Genomic DNA, 14,996 nt, shown 5'->3' with positions numbered 1-14,996 from the left:
GCAAACTATAAGGGATTGCACCAAATTGCAAACTCCAGGGGGCACAAATCACTTTGTAGTTTCTGTAAATGGCGCCCCCTGGAGTTGTAAATCATAATGGGACCTGCTGGTATTCAGTAATAGTGCTGGGTTGAGAACTTAAGAGACCAGAGACCTGGTCTCTGAATCAGCGATGGGACACTGGGAAAGTCACATCTTCCTGGGCTTCATTTTCCTTATAAATAAAATGAGGAGGTTCAACTAGATTTCCTGAACTAAGTTCCCTTCACTGTCTCCATTATCTCTGAAGTTAGAAGTTACAAAACGTCATTCTGTCCTCAGTATCCATTGCCGTTCCAAGGTCAACCAGCCTTGGTAACACACCCATGAAGTGAAGATGCCCTCAGCTGACTTGATACCACTGGGAGAGGAGAGCAGCTGTGGACTTAAAACTGGGATGTGGAAGAGGGATTGAAGGAAGGGAAGCCATCCTGCAGGCACAGCGGCTGAAGCAGGAACGTGGAGTAGGCCAGTTACTTATTCTTCTTGTGTTCATATTTATATTTCTGTGTCTTCGGGACCTTTTTTCTCACACACATGTATACAGCATACCCAGTAATTGTAATTACTTCCCTTAGAAGGAAACAAAATGAAATGCAAACATGCCTTCAGATATCTCAGTCTGGCCATATCTCTCCAAGTCTCCGCTCTCCATTTCTAATTAAAAAATTGTCTTCCCTCTCCCGGGTTATTTAGCAATCTCTTTCTTGGCCCTCCCTCCTTTCTTATTCCAGACTTTCCCAATTTATCCCCTTAAAGAGATGAATTGGAGGAATATGCTGTCATGTCAGAAGGAAGCCATTGTCAGTTCACACAGGCAGACACTAATAGGATAAAGTATTATCCGACTTCCTTTAAGTCCAGAAATTAAGTCTTCTTGCAGTGGTAATAGATTATAACTTGTAACCACTGCAGCGGTGGGTCACAGGAACAGGCTGTTAGTCTGAGGCCTCAGCTTCATTTCTGGGACTCTGCTGTGCGTATTGTGAGGGATGCACTGAGCACTCCTACAAACACCGCTGCACTATCCAGGGAACTGCCTCTGCAGAGAGCTGCCAATAACTCGTTGATTTCACCTACAGGGTGGAATCTGAGTGGGAGGAGCTGTCTGAATGGTCTTAATGAGCCTGGATGAGTGGGTAGGTAAAGGGAAAAAGCCAGGTCCTTGAAGACTAGGAAGTAGCAGCCCCGGGCCAGGAAACCAAACTTTGCACAGGGAACAGTTAGTGTGAAAGCCCTTCTCAGTCACCCTTGCTGATTCACTGAGCAGGCAGAGTGACTTACTTAGTGAATAAATTGACACCAGCGTGAAATCGGGGTTGAGACCTTAAAGGAGCTCTTAGAGACTATAGATTAGGACTTGCCTTGGAAGAGGAAACAGCATGAGAACCGTTGGAATAAAGAGCCATCAGTCTTCTAGAATGGAGTGCCCTTGTGGGATATCCTAGGTCCTCTCATGGCAGAATCACCACTTGAGTGGTGATTGGTGGCGTTGATACGAGAATTAATTGGAGTGTGCTTTTTATTAGTGGGGGTATAGGAAGGTAGGTGGGTATTAAAGAAACAAGTGGATCAAGGACTGTTCCTTTGCTACTTAGTAATTAATCTAAACTTTAGTAATTGCTCCATTATTGTTCCTAGGTGCACAGAATGCATGAACCTGAAAGGCTAAGTACTACTTTGGTCCATATAGTCTCCACACCTGGCATTAGGGTAGCTTCCCCACTGTAGGTTCAAAAATCTTCTTGATGGGATAAACTAGAGAAAACACCACCATCCTTCCAAATGCTGACTGGCAAGAGAGCTTCTCCCAGGGATATCCGCACAGGCCTAGGCCTAATCTCTGACTCACTGCCAGGGTCCATGTACACTGAACTCACAGTCATCATTATTTTTATGGGAAACATGATTTACATAACACCCTCCCTCTGGAATAATACTCTTTTTGTGGATAAACAGTGAGTTGCACCCTCTCCTCACCCCTCATGGCTCTGCCTTACTAGAAATGAGGGAGTATTCAGAAGAGCTCTGAATAAGTCTGTCATGGTTAGATTATGGCCCTGAGGCCTGGTTGCTTCCCCCAAACAGTGGACAGCCTCCAGCATAGGGAACCAGGACTGTTGTGGATAGGTGATTTGGCCCAAGTACTGACAGCAAAGCTGGCATGTACCAGAGAATAAAACCTGTGATCATCCTAAAAGCTAATTCTAGTCTCTCATTAGGAAATCAAGATGCATTCTTTCTTAGGCTTCTCTTGGAAAGTTGATCCTCCCTGCTTTTCTTCTGTTCCATGCCATGAATTTCATGCTAACAGCCCTCCCCCATCCAGGGTCCAGCCAGCCTCTTTCTTGCTAGGGCAGAAGAATCTCCCTGGTGTTCCTCTTTAACTGCATTGCAGACCCCTTAGCCTGTGTATGTGCCATATAACTTCATTCTGCTCTCATCTGCACAAATGATGGTGATTTTTTTTCCTGCTTTTGTTTTCTCCAAGCCTTCCAATACTGCTTTAAAGCCCCAACAGCCCTTCTTTCTTCTGCCTCCTGGTGCCTCTGCCCTCCCCACCCCCACCCTTGGTAAGGCACCCTGACAGAGAAATGGGTAGGTGGAGAGGACTCGAGAAAGCTTACCATCTTGGTAAGGGACCAAGGCTTCCTGAGTAGATGTCTACTGTCCCATTCCTCAGCCTGTACAACGCCAGCAGCAGCATCTTTCCTTTCTTCCTTCTCTCCACAAGGAAAGATAATCTATTCCTAGACATAATGCCTCGGGCCACTATAGAGCTGAGTTAGGGAACAGAGCACAGGGCAGTATCTTCCTAGGAAGAAAAGTACAACCTATCTTTCCCACAGTGCTTGGGCTTATAAATGGTGCTGTCCCGCAGTCCCTGACTTCTGGATTACCATCCTTCCTCTCTGATATAGCTCAGTAGGCCTTTTCTTTCTCTTTGGGCATGGATGAGATTCAAGAATAAACATGGTGATGAGGGCTGGGTAGTTGGCCTATCCCCTTAAATATATCATGAAATAACTACCAACTATTATAGCATTACTAGATGATGTCAGGCACTGTTGTGTGATTTTATATAATGTCAATTCTCACAGTAGCCTATGAAGTAGTAAGGTAGGTTTTAATATTATGTCCATTTTAAAGATGAAAAACTGAGTATTTGTCCAAAGACATACATCTAGTAAGTGATGGAGCTAGGATTCAACCCAGGAACACTGGCTCCAGGTCTATACTTAGAAGCACTATGCTATATTGCTTTGCAGATAATGTATGTTCCACTGATCTGTTCCTGAAGCCTTTATCCCTGCTCCAAGAAGCAATTTATTCATTTTCACTTAAAGCAAAGACAAAAACAACCTTAATCCACTGCCCAAACCATTCTTCCCTCTGAGGGGAAGGGTACTTTCTGAATGGATGGAGACCTAGAGACATGCTTTCAGACAAAGGCTACCTTGCTGTTTAGCTGAGGCAGGATTTAGAAATGGTGTGAACAGTGCCTGCATTAGCCGATGGTATGGAGCGCTGAATGCCAGCAGAGGAGATAAAATCAGACATATGTTTGGATATAAATGTTCTCTCTCTTTCCTCTTCTCTAATTTTAAGTCCCTGCTGCTTTGTTGCAATAAAACGTTGGAGCATTAATTGTGGGCTCTGGCCTCCTGAGGTGGTAGCCTGCCTGGGCTGAGTAAGTCCTCTCTCAGTCTCTTCCATCGCCACTGAATGAAGCCTGAGCTCTACTACAAATGGCCATGGACTCTGGACTCCTTCCCCACCAACTACAGGAACTGTCTTATACGACTCTTTGTTATGTTTTTCCACCCAGCACCCAGCATGTTGCTGGCCTCAACACAGGTTAAATAGCCATGATAAAGCTGATGTCTCTAGGCCTCAGAACCTAGCCTGTCTACTCTACCTTCACTGAGAATAGGGTGCAGCATTACACTGAAGAAAAGGCCCTGGAGCAGATGCTGGGAGTGGCAACACCGCATGGCACTTAAAGAGCAAGGGCTGGGGTAGAAACAGCGCAGGAGAGGAGTTAAGGAGCCCGCCAAGAGTTTGATTGTTGAGCCAAATAGAAACCACTCCACTGTGGAGAACTTAACCTGATAGGTGTTTTAACACCTCTGTCAATCTTCTACTCCGCAAAGTTCCAAGGCAGGGAGAAAGCCAAGCCACCTTTTGCACTATGAACACACTGCTTTATCTACCCTTTCCCCAGCAGCAGTCACCCTCTGTGGGATCCTGCAATTTCTGTTTGCCATTGAACCTAAGATTCAGGAAGCTGTTTCATGCAGTTCTGATAATCTAGTTCCTTAAAGAGCACAGTCACCCTTGGGACAGCTGTGGGACCCCTGTGATCAAAATTCTGGTCATGCCTTCAAGGGCAGTGGAGCCAGCTCTGAAGGAGATCAAGCAGCTCTAAGAGGAAGGACAAGAGAGCACAGAGATGTCTGTAAGAAGGTCCCATTTTCACTGCATATTGGATAGGAAAGAAATGTGTTCTTGAAAGCCAGTAAGGGCCTAAGTGAGAGCACATTTGGGTTGGGAGTCAAAAGACCTGGGTTTCAGTTCCCACCTTTTCCACTAACTAGCACTGTGACCTTGAATATATCTTTCCGTTTCGAATATATCTTTCCGTTTCTTTGGGGCTTGGTTTCTTTGACTGTAAAATATGAAGAGATTAGACTAAATGATTTTTCATGGCCTTTAAAAAATTCTGTAATGAAAATTCTCTAACAACATATAATCAGCAGCAGAGTCTTTTCCTCTGACGTGTTGCTAAAACTATGCTCCTGAAGAGCTACCCACCCATGTTCCATCCTCAGGTAACAAACCCTACAGCTTGGCCAAGCTCTAGGATGAGTCATCAACATAGCATTAAAGGCTGCTCTTTCAGTGTTTGTGGGATTCCTCTTGTGGGACTCCTCTGAAGAGCTTTCCCAAGTATCTGCTGCAAAGGAGGGTTGCTGCTCTAAAAGCTGAAATGGTGCTCAGATCAAGGAGTAGGCCTAGCGAGGAAAGGAACTATCCTTCCAGCCCTAAGAACATTTATATCCAGGAACCATAATCTGTCTCCCCCAACTCCTCTGAAGTTCCTTCCGGAAAGCACTTCTTCCTCAGATTCCAAGACCTAAATTTCCTCAACCTCCACCACAAATGCATATGTCCTTGGGGCTCTTCCCCACAAATGTTTTAGGCCCATTTTTCTACCTCTCCCTCAGACCTTTGTTCAGCCACAGACCCTTCGTTAGTCCAGAGGTACTGCATGATTCCCTGACTGCCCAAATACCTGTCAAAAAAGGAGGGGTGTTAGGAAATTTCTGAAGCAGCAACTTCCACAGTTGCCTCTAAATCTGTTCTAAACAGCCTAAGTTGAGTCTTGTGGCACAAGGAAGGGGTGATTTCTTGCTTTTTCACCTGGCCCGAGCCAAGTCCCACCTTTTATTCTGCTGCATTTCTCTCTTTATTGGAGGTAGGGAGCCTAGAAACATGAGTGGTAGTTTCTAACTGTGTGCCCAGGCATATATGCTTCCACAAACACTGATTCCCAGAACTGGTGTATAAACACCCAGGAGGATTAAGAATTGGCCCTTTCTTAGCCATTTCTTAGCCAACTGCTGCAAAGTGCTGCCTGCCTCTCTCCCTATTCAGTGCCAGAGATCACACCCACTCAGTCCTGATTCCCTGCATTAGTATAAATACTAGCGCTGAAGAGACGCAGGGTCCAAGTTCATGCAGCCTCCCTGGACGTCATTACTCAGTAAGCATCAGGAGACAGACACCCACCACCACAATACATGTTTGACTGTTTAACACCCAGAGAACCGAAGCAACGCTGCCTGTGGGAAATTTAAGCCAAACGTTATTGCAGACCGCTTAAATCCAGGTCCCCCGGGGTCCCCGGGGTAGAACTGGTGCTGCCTGAGCAACTTCTGCTGAGGTGGCATTTACCGTCTGGCCAGGTCCCAAGAGCTGAAGCTGACCCATTTCCCCTGCTTTTCCGGGGGCGTAAGGAATTTGGTTCTACCCCCCAACAAAGCCAGGGACTAACACATTTAGCTCATGGAAGGTGCACTAGAATTGGGGCACTTTTATTTAAGCTAAGGAAGGTTGTTGACAGCTTTATTATTTTCCCATTCTTTAAAAAATTTTAACATTGTTTTCTCCTCCCACCTTACCTCACCCCTCCCCTTCGCCTTTTTCTTTAATTAGAAATGGCTTCGTCAATGCTCATAAGAATTTATAGGTTCACGGTCTTACTCAAGTTAACCGTTTGGGAACATTGAATTAAAAATTGAACAATATTTATTAAAATACAAAAATACACTTTTCTCACATTACAATCAGTGTTCTTTTTGTTGGCATTCCCCCCCACCCACCCCCTTTCAAATCTGAACCCTTTATTTCCTTTTAAAGCTAAAATAATAAATGAAAGAAGTTACAGCATTAAATGGACCAGAATAACAAGAGATCTCTGCCTTCCCCACCCATGCCCACCCTTTATCTTCCACCTCCTCCTGAGGTAGGCCTGGGAGAGGGAAGCCTTCCCCCTGTTGTGCTACACTCAACAGGACTCCATGCAGAACTTATTCGTGTGTACATGTGTATCACTTGTTTTTTTTCTGTGGATTTCACATCTTTTTATGAAAGGCTTCATTTTACTTTAAATGAGCCTGTGTCCTTGTTCTCTCTTCTTTTTCTTCTCTATTCATGTTCTGCCCCCACCCCATCACAACAACCAGTTAACATCAGCTGTAATAATCCCTAATGAATCAGCATTTAGAAGAAACACCAAATCACAAGCATGAGAAAAGCTTCCACTCCCCCAAGCTCCCCACTCCCAGCCTCCTCCCTCTCCATCTTAAAACAAACAAACCCATTTTCAAAAATCATAAAATGCCATCATTGTCTACAATCATTTGTCAGATACTGGGAACAACAGGTGGACATGGCACAATGTTAATTTATGGCCTCCTGTGAATACATTCTCTCTGCTTCTGCTCTCCCTTTCCACCCCCTCTGTTGCCGCACCCACTTTAGGGGCCTCCTTCTCATGGGAAACCCTGAATAGACACATGCCTTGCACAGATTGGGTTAAGCCCAACTGCAGGAATCTGGTGCAATGTGAAAGCATTTGACTGAGAGCTACGCCAGCTCCCTTCTCTGCTCCTTCCTGAAGCGCTCTATCAGGCAGGGCACATGTGTGTCCCAGTGCACAAACCAAGGAGACTTGTGCACATGGACAGACATGAAGACTCAACCCCCTTAAGGATTCATTTGAATTTTGGTGGTTTTCCTGTTTAAAATACATTTACAGATCTATCTTCCCCTTGGCCTTTGAAGAAAAAAGTATTGCCTCTCAACGTTTTAGCACAGTACAAATTCTTGGTGCTTTTTTTTAAAATTTTTTTTTTAATAAGATAAATCTGCAAAGACAGCTCTCAGTTTAAGAAAGGTGTCTATAGAAATGGATATTCTTGTATCATTTGAAGCATCTTCTAAAAAGTGACAGATTCAGTCTACCCCCACCCCCACCCCACCCCTCAGCAGCCCACACCCTACCTCTTTAGGGATGGTTTTTGATGTCTTAATTTGTTTTATCTTAGCAGTTTCAACCTTATACCAGAAAGCCCTTCTGGCAGCACAGCAAGTTGACTTGTGGCTTCTACCCCACAACATTCCCAAGAACCCCACTCCCTGTTTAAATAGAACTTACAAGTTAGAAAATAGTTTTGTTTTGATTTTTTGTTTTTAAATTTTAATATAATCTGTTTCTTTTACCAGCCCATAGATTTAATATATAAGCATATACAAGAAAAAGTCTCTCCCCACTCTGTACAAAAGTTGCTGTCTTTTTTTTTTTTTTTTTTTTTTTTTGTGCATTCTATTGCATTTTATAAGTTTTGGAGGGGAGGGGGAAATCATATTTGAGTTTCCTGTACCTTGTCCTTGGTATGGGTCTGAATTATGTAAGGTTCAGAGATAGTGGTGACTGTGGGGTGCAGAGAGTTCCCCAGGCTGTTTTCTGTCCAGTGGGCCCCATGTGCTGGTTTGTAGGTGTTGTAGTTAATATGGTCATGAATTGTGGGCAGCACTACTGCCCCCTCACCTGATACACCGGCTGGAGCTGCTGTTGCTGCAGAGGATGCCGCTGCTGGGATGTCTTCATCCACTTGTATAATCTCAACTGTTCGGGCGGCTGTGACTGTACTCCTCTGCTGGTGCCGCTTACGAAGTTTATAGAAGACAATCAACATGGCGGCAGCTAGCAGAGTCACTGCCACAAAGCAGCCAATGATGATCTTGGTGGTCTTCATGACTTCATCCAGGCTGGTCTGCATCTTGTCATTGGTGTCTGTCGCGGGTACTGCCACCTGCTTGGGCACACGGGTGGTCTGAATGAGCACCGTGGTAGAGGTGGTATATGCCGGCTGGTAACCAGTGGACGTGGTAGGAACAAGCTTGTATTTGCGTGTTGTATCCTCAGGCGAGATCTCAGTGGTCTCCACTGTGACTGTGGTAAAGAAGCTATAGTTGGAGGTGTTGAGCTCGGCCGTGCTCACATTGAGGTAGGCCGAGGCATTGGAGTTGCCTGCCACATTGGTCACCATGCATGTGTATACCCCAGTATCCGAGAGCAGCACGTGGGAAAAGTTCAAGGTGCCATCATTGAGGACAGAGATCCGGGGGTGGCGGGAGGCGTGGCTAAGCACTGTTCCATTGGGCAGCACCCACTTCACAGATGACATAGGGGGAGTCCGACACTTAAGTTCCGCCATCCGACCTTCAGAGATATTGAGGTCTCGAGGTGCATCCATGATGAAGGGGGCAGAGCACTGGAAGGAGGCCTGGTCCACCTCCACCAGGTAGCGGCCTCGCATGTGCAGGGGAGCGTGACAGCGGCCACAGCAGGTGGAATTGGTGGGTATATACTCCCGAAGCCACCAGGCTAGCCACAAAATGTCACAATCACAGTTCCAAGGATTGTGGTGTAGATGCAACTCCACCAGATACCTCAATGGAGTGAAGAGGTCATGGGGCAAAGAAGAGAGGTTATTGTGGGCCAAGTTGAGTTCCACAAGTGAAGCCAGCCCATCAAAAGCATTCCGCTCAATCAAGCTGACCTGTGAGTTCATGACCCATAGCTTTTTGAGGGAGCTTAGGCCATGGAAGGAGCCAGGCCTGATCTCAGGGAAGTGGTTCCCTGACATCTCCAGCTCCTCCAGTCCCACCAGTGGGGTGAGATTGGGCATATCTTTAATATTACACATGCCCAAGTTCAGGTACTTGAGGTTGAACAGCCCCTCAAAAGCCCCCTCAGAGATGTACTCCAGCTTCTTGAGCTCCCCCAAGTCCAGGCGCATGAGGGAGGGCACCCGGTTGAAGGCATAAGAGGGGATGCTTTCTATGGGGTTGTTTCGTAGCCAGAGCTCCCGCAGCTTGGACAGGTACTCAAAGGCCCCACTGGGGATGACTGTCAGCCAGTTGTCGAACAGTTCTAGGGTGTTGAGGCTGGCTAGGCCATTGAAGGCCCCCACCTCAATCTGCCGGATGGAGTTCCTGCCCAGCTGCAGGACCTCCAAGTGGTGGAGGTGTCGGAAAGTGTCCGCCTGGATCATCTGGATATTGTTTTCCATGAGGTTGAGGTACCGGGTGTTGGAGGGAATACCCTGCGGGACCTCGGAGAGACCCCGGCGGGTGCACACCACCTTGCTGAACTGGTTACTGCATGAGCAGACAGACGGGCAGTTCTGGGGCCCAGCGGAGGCAGCAGCAGCGATGGCTGCACACAGAATCCACACTTGCGCTGTGAGGTAGACAACCGGGAGCAGGACGGCATTCCAGGTGTGGTGCACAGTTACCTGCCACAAGAGCTTCATGGTGTGGCACGTTCATAATTCACCATCGCCTGGGATTTTGGCTCGGAAAGGAGAACCAGCCCTACCCCGGCTTAAGTGAGCTAGGAGCGCCTCTTTCCATCTGGAGAAGGAGGTGGGGAGGGGCGATTAGAGAGACGGAGCAGATCTGCCAGAAACATGTCAAACTCAAGAGTGGCCCCTCGGCTCCCAGCCCCCGCTCAAAGCAAGCCCTCGAAAAACTGACTTTCTGTCCCCCGCTGCAGCCATCCCCACCCAATTTGCTGTCACCTACCTCGGATGGGAGGAATTGGCGTGGTGTCCTTAATCGGTCTCCCCAAGAGCTGGCCACCTCGTTCCCATTCTTACTTCTTAGTTGTAATTAACAAAAGGGGGAAGTAGAGGGGGCGGGGAGGGCAGAGGGGAGGGGAGGGGAGGGGAGGGGGAGACAAAATGGCTTCTAGTAAATCCAGAGCCGGCAACGCTGGAGCAGCGGAGTTGAGGCGCCGGGGAGAGCCAAGGCCCGGCGGGCTATGCAGGTGCATGCCCCCCCCTCAGCCTGAGGAGCGGCGCCACCAGCGCTTCCCGGCTTTGTCCTTGGACCCTGGCACCGGCTTGCACCAGCCAAGGGGGAAGCCGCTTCATCGCCGGAGTGAGCCTCCGGCGCCCCCAGCCCGCTCCCCGGGCTGCGCCCCGTGGGGAGTGAGGGGGCGCCCGCAGCCGCCCAGGCCGCGCGCTCGCTGGCTGCTGCGCTGCCCGCTCTCCTTGTGGCGGCCGCTCCGGCGGCGGCAGCTGATGCAGTCGTTAGCTAGCGGGGCTGTGAGAGTTAAGAGGCGGTGTCGCGGCTCCTGCGCCCTCCCCAGACACACACCCCCTTCTTTCCTCGCCTCTTACGGGTTAAAGAGACACAATCTGGGCTGACTTTCCCAGTCCGCTGTCTGCTGGAGCGAGGAGCAGTAATCCGTCCAGCCCCCTGAGGGGCAGCGGCGTGGAAGCAGCGCCGGGACCAGGTTCGCTGGCCGGAGAAGCGCACGGCCGCCGGGGCGCGCCTGCACCGCAGGCCCCTTCGGAGGGTCCGGGGACCGGCACGGATCCGGCGGCAGCGGCCGCAGCCCCGGCAGCGCGTAACCGCCCGCCGCAGCCAGGCCCCCGGCGCGCCTCCGGCTCTGGCTTGGTGCGGAGCGAACGAGTTTGGGGCTTCGGCTCCAGGCGCCTTCAGTGGCTGCGCTGCCGGCGAACTGCTGTGGCGGCCCGAGAGCTGGCGGCGGCGGTGTGAGCAGCGGGGGTGGCGGCTGCGGGAAACGCTCCGACGCCCGGGAACATGGTCCCCGCTTGCTAGTGGCAGCAGTGGCAGCAGCAGAGGGGCCCCTGCGCTCGGCGCCCACCGTCTCCTCCTCGCGCCGGGCTCGCGGTGTTGCAGGCAGCCACGCAGACTGCTCTCTCATCCTTTTGTCCTTCAGTCAGAACGTGAATGTACTGCTGACGCATACTGTTCTGGGGAGAAGATTAGCGTGATGCAGTGCTCTTATGTATGAACGCCGCTCCCCCTCCGCCGCCTGCCCTCGAGGGGTTAACGCCGGCGCCTTCCAGCGCCGCGCGCACCCCGCTCCGAGCCTCCGTCCCGCTTCCCCCGGCGTCCTCCCTCCCTCCTTCCCTCCCTCCCTTCCTTCCTCCCTCGCTTCCTCCTAACTCTCCCACCCCCACCCCCCTCCCGAGTAGCTTCTTCCCGCCCCCTCTAGACGTTGGGAGCGGGCCGGCGAGCTGGCGGGTGGGCGAGCTGGAGTGAGCGTCGAGTGAGCGGCCGCTCGAGTCGCGGGCGTTCGCAGCTATTTTGGTCCGGTCGGTCTCAGGGAGCTGCCGGGTGGCCGTTGATAGGCTGGAGAGGGAGCGGGGCTGCTGCGGGAGAGACCGCGCCGCCCCCGCAGCGTCGCACCTGTCCCCCCAACCGCCCCGCACACACGCACCGGACACCCTCCGACACCGGGTGAGGTGGGCTCGGGCCGGGAACCTGGAGCGCGGCGGCCCGCGTTGGGGCTGCTGCAGTTGGCCAGCCTCCCGCCTGGACCGCGTCATCCTCACCCCCGCCGACTGCTGACGGGGCGCCTGGCCGCGCGGCCCCAGCGGTGAACGCAGAGTTTGGAGCTGCACCGTGGGGACGCGGGGGCGGCGGGGGCGCCGGGGGGCAGAAGACCCGGAGCCCGGGCTGCTGCACCCAGGCCCCTCCGTCCTGCCCCTCCCTCGCAGGTTTCCTCAGCCCTCCTCGGCGTTAACTAGGGCTTTAAATGGTAGTTATAAGAGGGTTGCGGGGGAGGCAGACAGTGGAAGGAAAAACCAAGTGCAGGGAGCTGGGGAATGACAACCTGGGACAGCACTAAGGCTGGCAGAAAGGGTCGAGGTGAACTCCCAGAACCCAGGGCACGGTCCGTTCATTCACGGAGCCGCAGCCGCCGCTTCTCACTCCTCACTGCCCTGCGACGCCCCTTTCCCCTCCTCGCCCTAGAGCATTGGGGAGGAGGGGACCTTCAGCCTCGTGCCCCTCTGCTTCACCAGCGCCTCTTCCTCGCTGGGACTTCCTGAGAAGAACTATGCAGCAATTTGCCCCTATTTGTAGTGCGAGGAGACCCTGGGGCATTTGACATTGTAGAACAAGACTAGGTCAGCCTTTTCCTAGCCGAAAAAGGCAGCCCCTTTCTTTGCCTAGCGGAGGTGGGGCCATCTGTGGCTAAGCCGTTGGAAGCCGGTCTGGCAGAATTTTGCCTCCGTTTAGTACTGCTTTTTCTCAAGGGCTCTTTCCAGACCCGTCCCCCCAACACCAGCTCACCTTGGCAAGCTTGCTTAAACCCTTATCACCTGCACGTGGCTTAAGAGCCGGGAAGTCCTGGATTTCTCAGCTTTCCACACTGTATCTCAGTATGGTTTGCTGCCAGTAACCTGAGCCTCGGACTTAAATATGCTAGGGATTCTTGAAGTTCTGGCAAGTTGGATTCCTCATTGTTTACCAAGACATTTTTATTAAGCATTTGCTGTCAGTATGCTGCCTAGGGTCACATAATAAGTGGTAGAGCCAGTATTTGAACTCTGGCAAAGCTCAGGTGTCTGGGAACTTGGGCCTGGAAGTGATTCCCCAGAGTTTTTTCTCTGTTAGTGAGAACTCAGGTTTCACCCATCCACTTTAACAGTCATTTACTGGGACGTTTCACGCTCTCCACTATACTAAGGATGGATGGATGGATGGATGGATGGATGGATGGATGGATGGATGGATGGATGGATGGATGGATGGGGGAGGGGGTGCGTTTGGTTAATCTTCACTTACCCAGGGAAGTAACTGCCATAGTTGTCTCCACTTACAGATGAAAGTACTGGGCTCCGGTAGGCAAATAATATGCTTAAGGTTATACACCCAAAAAGCAACAGAGTCAGCATTTCAATTCAGTCTTCAAACCCTGAGCCCAGTGTTTTCATTGCTGTAACAAAAATGTCCAATGTGTCCACTCTGCATAGAGTAAATAGTGAAGGTAAAATTGGAGGAAAGACTATTAAAAAAAAGTTCAGTGAGGAGAAATAGAATGAAGGGTGGGAGAGGAGGGAATGAGAAAATAGATCCTTTATTTAACTTGTTTCATTCACAATGACTGATCAAGAGAAAGAATGAGAGAAATGGAAGTAAGTCTAACCCTGATAGTCAGTTCCATCTGGGCTCTTCAGCAGTTCTTTGTTTTCTTGACTAAAGCCCCATCTGCACATCATCAGCCTCAAGCAGGACACTGGCATCTTATAGGAAATGTAAACCTAGCCTGACAGGGATCTGCGGAGGAGCATCAGAAACTTGCTGGTAAAAGGTTCCTCTCCTTGCCACAGCTGGCATCAAGCTGGTAGAGTGCCAGAGGGTACCCTGGCCAGGGTGTGGGTAGCACACCACTGTATGGCTACCTCGCCCTCCTCAGGCAAAAGAGGGTCTCTGCCTGGGCTGGTTTCCTGCCATTGTAGGCAAACTCAGGCTCCATCTGTTCAGCTCCAGGCCCAGCAAATGAAAGGTTCTATCCCAATACTGTGTAGGTGGATGGAAGGGTGGGCTAACCTTGGATCAAACCAGTACTTAGTAATCGGGTTGTCTCCTGGTAAATATTTGTACCTGATTGATCCCCAAGTTCTGTGAGCCCATGGAGTTCTAGGTGGGGCTGCTTTGTCCTCTGCTGGCCAACTAGGCTGAGAGAGCACCACAGAAGCTACAAACTAGACTGAGGAGGCTGTGGGGTCAACGCAGCACATAGCCCTTCTGAACTGTGTGCACTTCCGAAAGTGGCACTGTAACCCGAGTATTATTTAGTCATTCTGTTGCTCTTCACAGCCCCTGGTTCGGACTACTTCCTTGATTTGAAGTGTTGGTGCCAAGGAATAAAAAGGAGAGGAAGGCTTAATTTTTAAGTGCAAAAAAGGAAAAAATGCTTTCTCTTCTGGTTTCGCACAGACTGCTGTGATAAAGACAGAGAACTGAAGAAGGCAGCCAGTGACTGGGCAAAGCCTGCATCAATAGCTTGGTACAGCACTAAGATTGAGATACCTGAGTTCTAGTTCCCTTTCTGCTATGAATTAGACATGTGAGAAATTTAAAACAGCTCTAAACCTTGGTTTTTTCATTTATAAAATTTAAGGAAATGGACTAAAGTGTTCTTTCCGGCTTTCATAGTCCATGATTTCTACCTCTTCTCAGATATGTAGCTCTCTGAAGAAGGTTGATCCTTTGGGATTGTAGCCAAGTCTTGGAAATAAGCCATGAAGTTGAGAAGAGAAAGCTTCCTTCAGTTTAATCTAGCCATCCACAGTGCCAAAGCAGATCAGTGTTTTCCCAGCTACTAAAAAGGCTTATAGATTACAAAATGTTAAAGCTAAAAGGGACCTTGGAGATCATCTGAACTTAACCTCTCATTTTATAAATGGCATTAATGAAAATCAGATAGTCATAGTGACTTACCTAAAGCCACAAGACTAATTAATATCAGTCTGTCGTTCTGAGCTCAGCCCCTCAGTCAAGATGATAATGTATGGCTAATTGGCATTTACACCTGGGGCTTGGAAAATATTCCCAAGTGC

General features: G+C 49.8%; 2 protein-coding genes across 2 annotated transcripts in view; one reads left to right on the top strand and one right to left on the bottom strand.

The window, feature by feature from the left end:
* SND1 (staphylococcal nuclease and tudor domain containing 1) overlaps window positions 1-14,996 on the top strand; it is a 418,687-nt gene that overhangs the window by 349,605 nt on the left and 54,086 nt on the right. The window lies entirely within an intron of this gene.
* LRRC4 (leucine rich repeat containing 4) lies at window positions 6,430-10,353 on the bottom strand. The gene is made up of 2 exons (XM_016213330.2): window positions 10,198-10,353; window positions 6,430-10,026 (listed from the first exon to the last, which is right to left on the bottom strand). The coding sequence occupies exon 2, from the start codon at window positions 9,924-9,926 to the stop codon at window positions 7,968-7,970; it is 1,959 nt and encodes a 652-aa protein (XP_016068816.1). The 5' UTR covers window positions 9,927-10,026; window positions 10,198-10,353; the 3' UTR covers window positions 6,430-7,967.

The sequence above is a fragment of the Miniopterus natalensis genome, chromosome 10 (assembly GCF_054644295.1).
Source record: "Miniopterus natalensis isolate mMinNat1 chromosome 10, mMinNat1.hap1, whole genome shotgun sequence".
Classification (NCBI taxonomy): Eukaryota; Metazoa; Chordata; class Mammalia; order Chiroptera; family Miniopteridae; genus Miniopterus; species Miniopterus natalensis.
The sequence above is the reverse complement of the archived record's forward strand: the minus strand, read 5'-3'. Positions and strand labels throughout refer to the sequence as shown.

Excerpts from the sequence above, each read along its gene's own strand:
- LRRC4 (XM_016213330.2), bottom strand. The coding sequence starts at position 9,926 with ATGAAGCTCTTGTGGCAGGTAACTGTGCACCACACCTGGAATGCCGTC.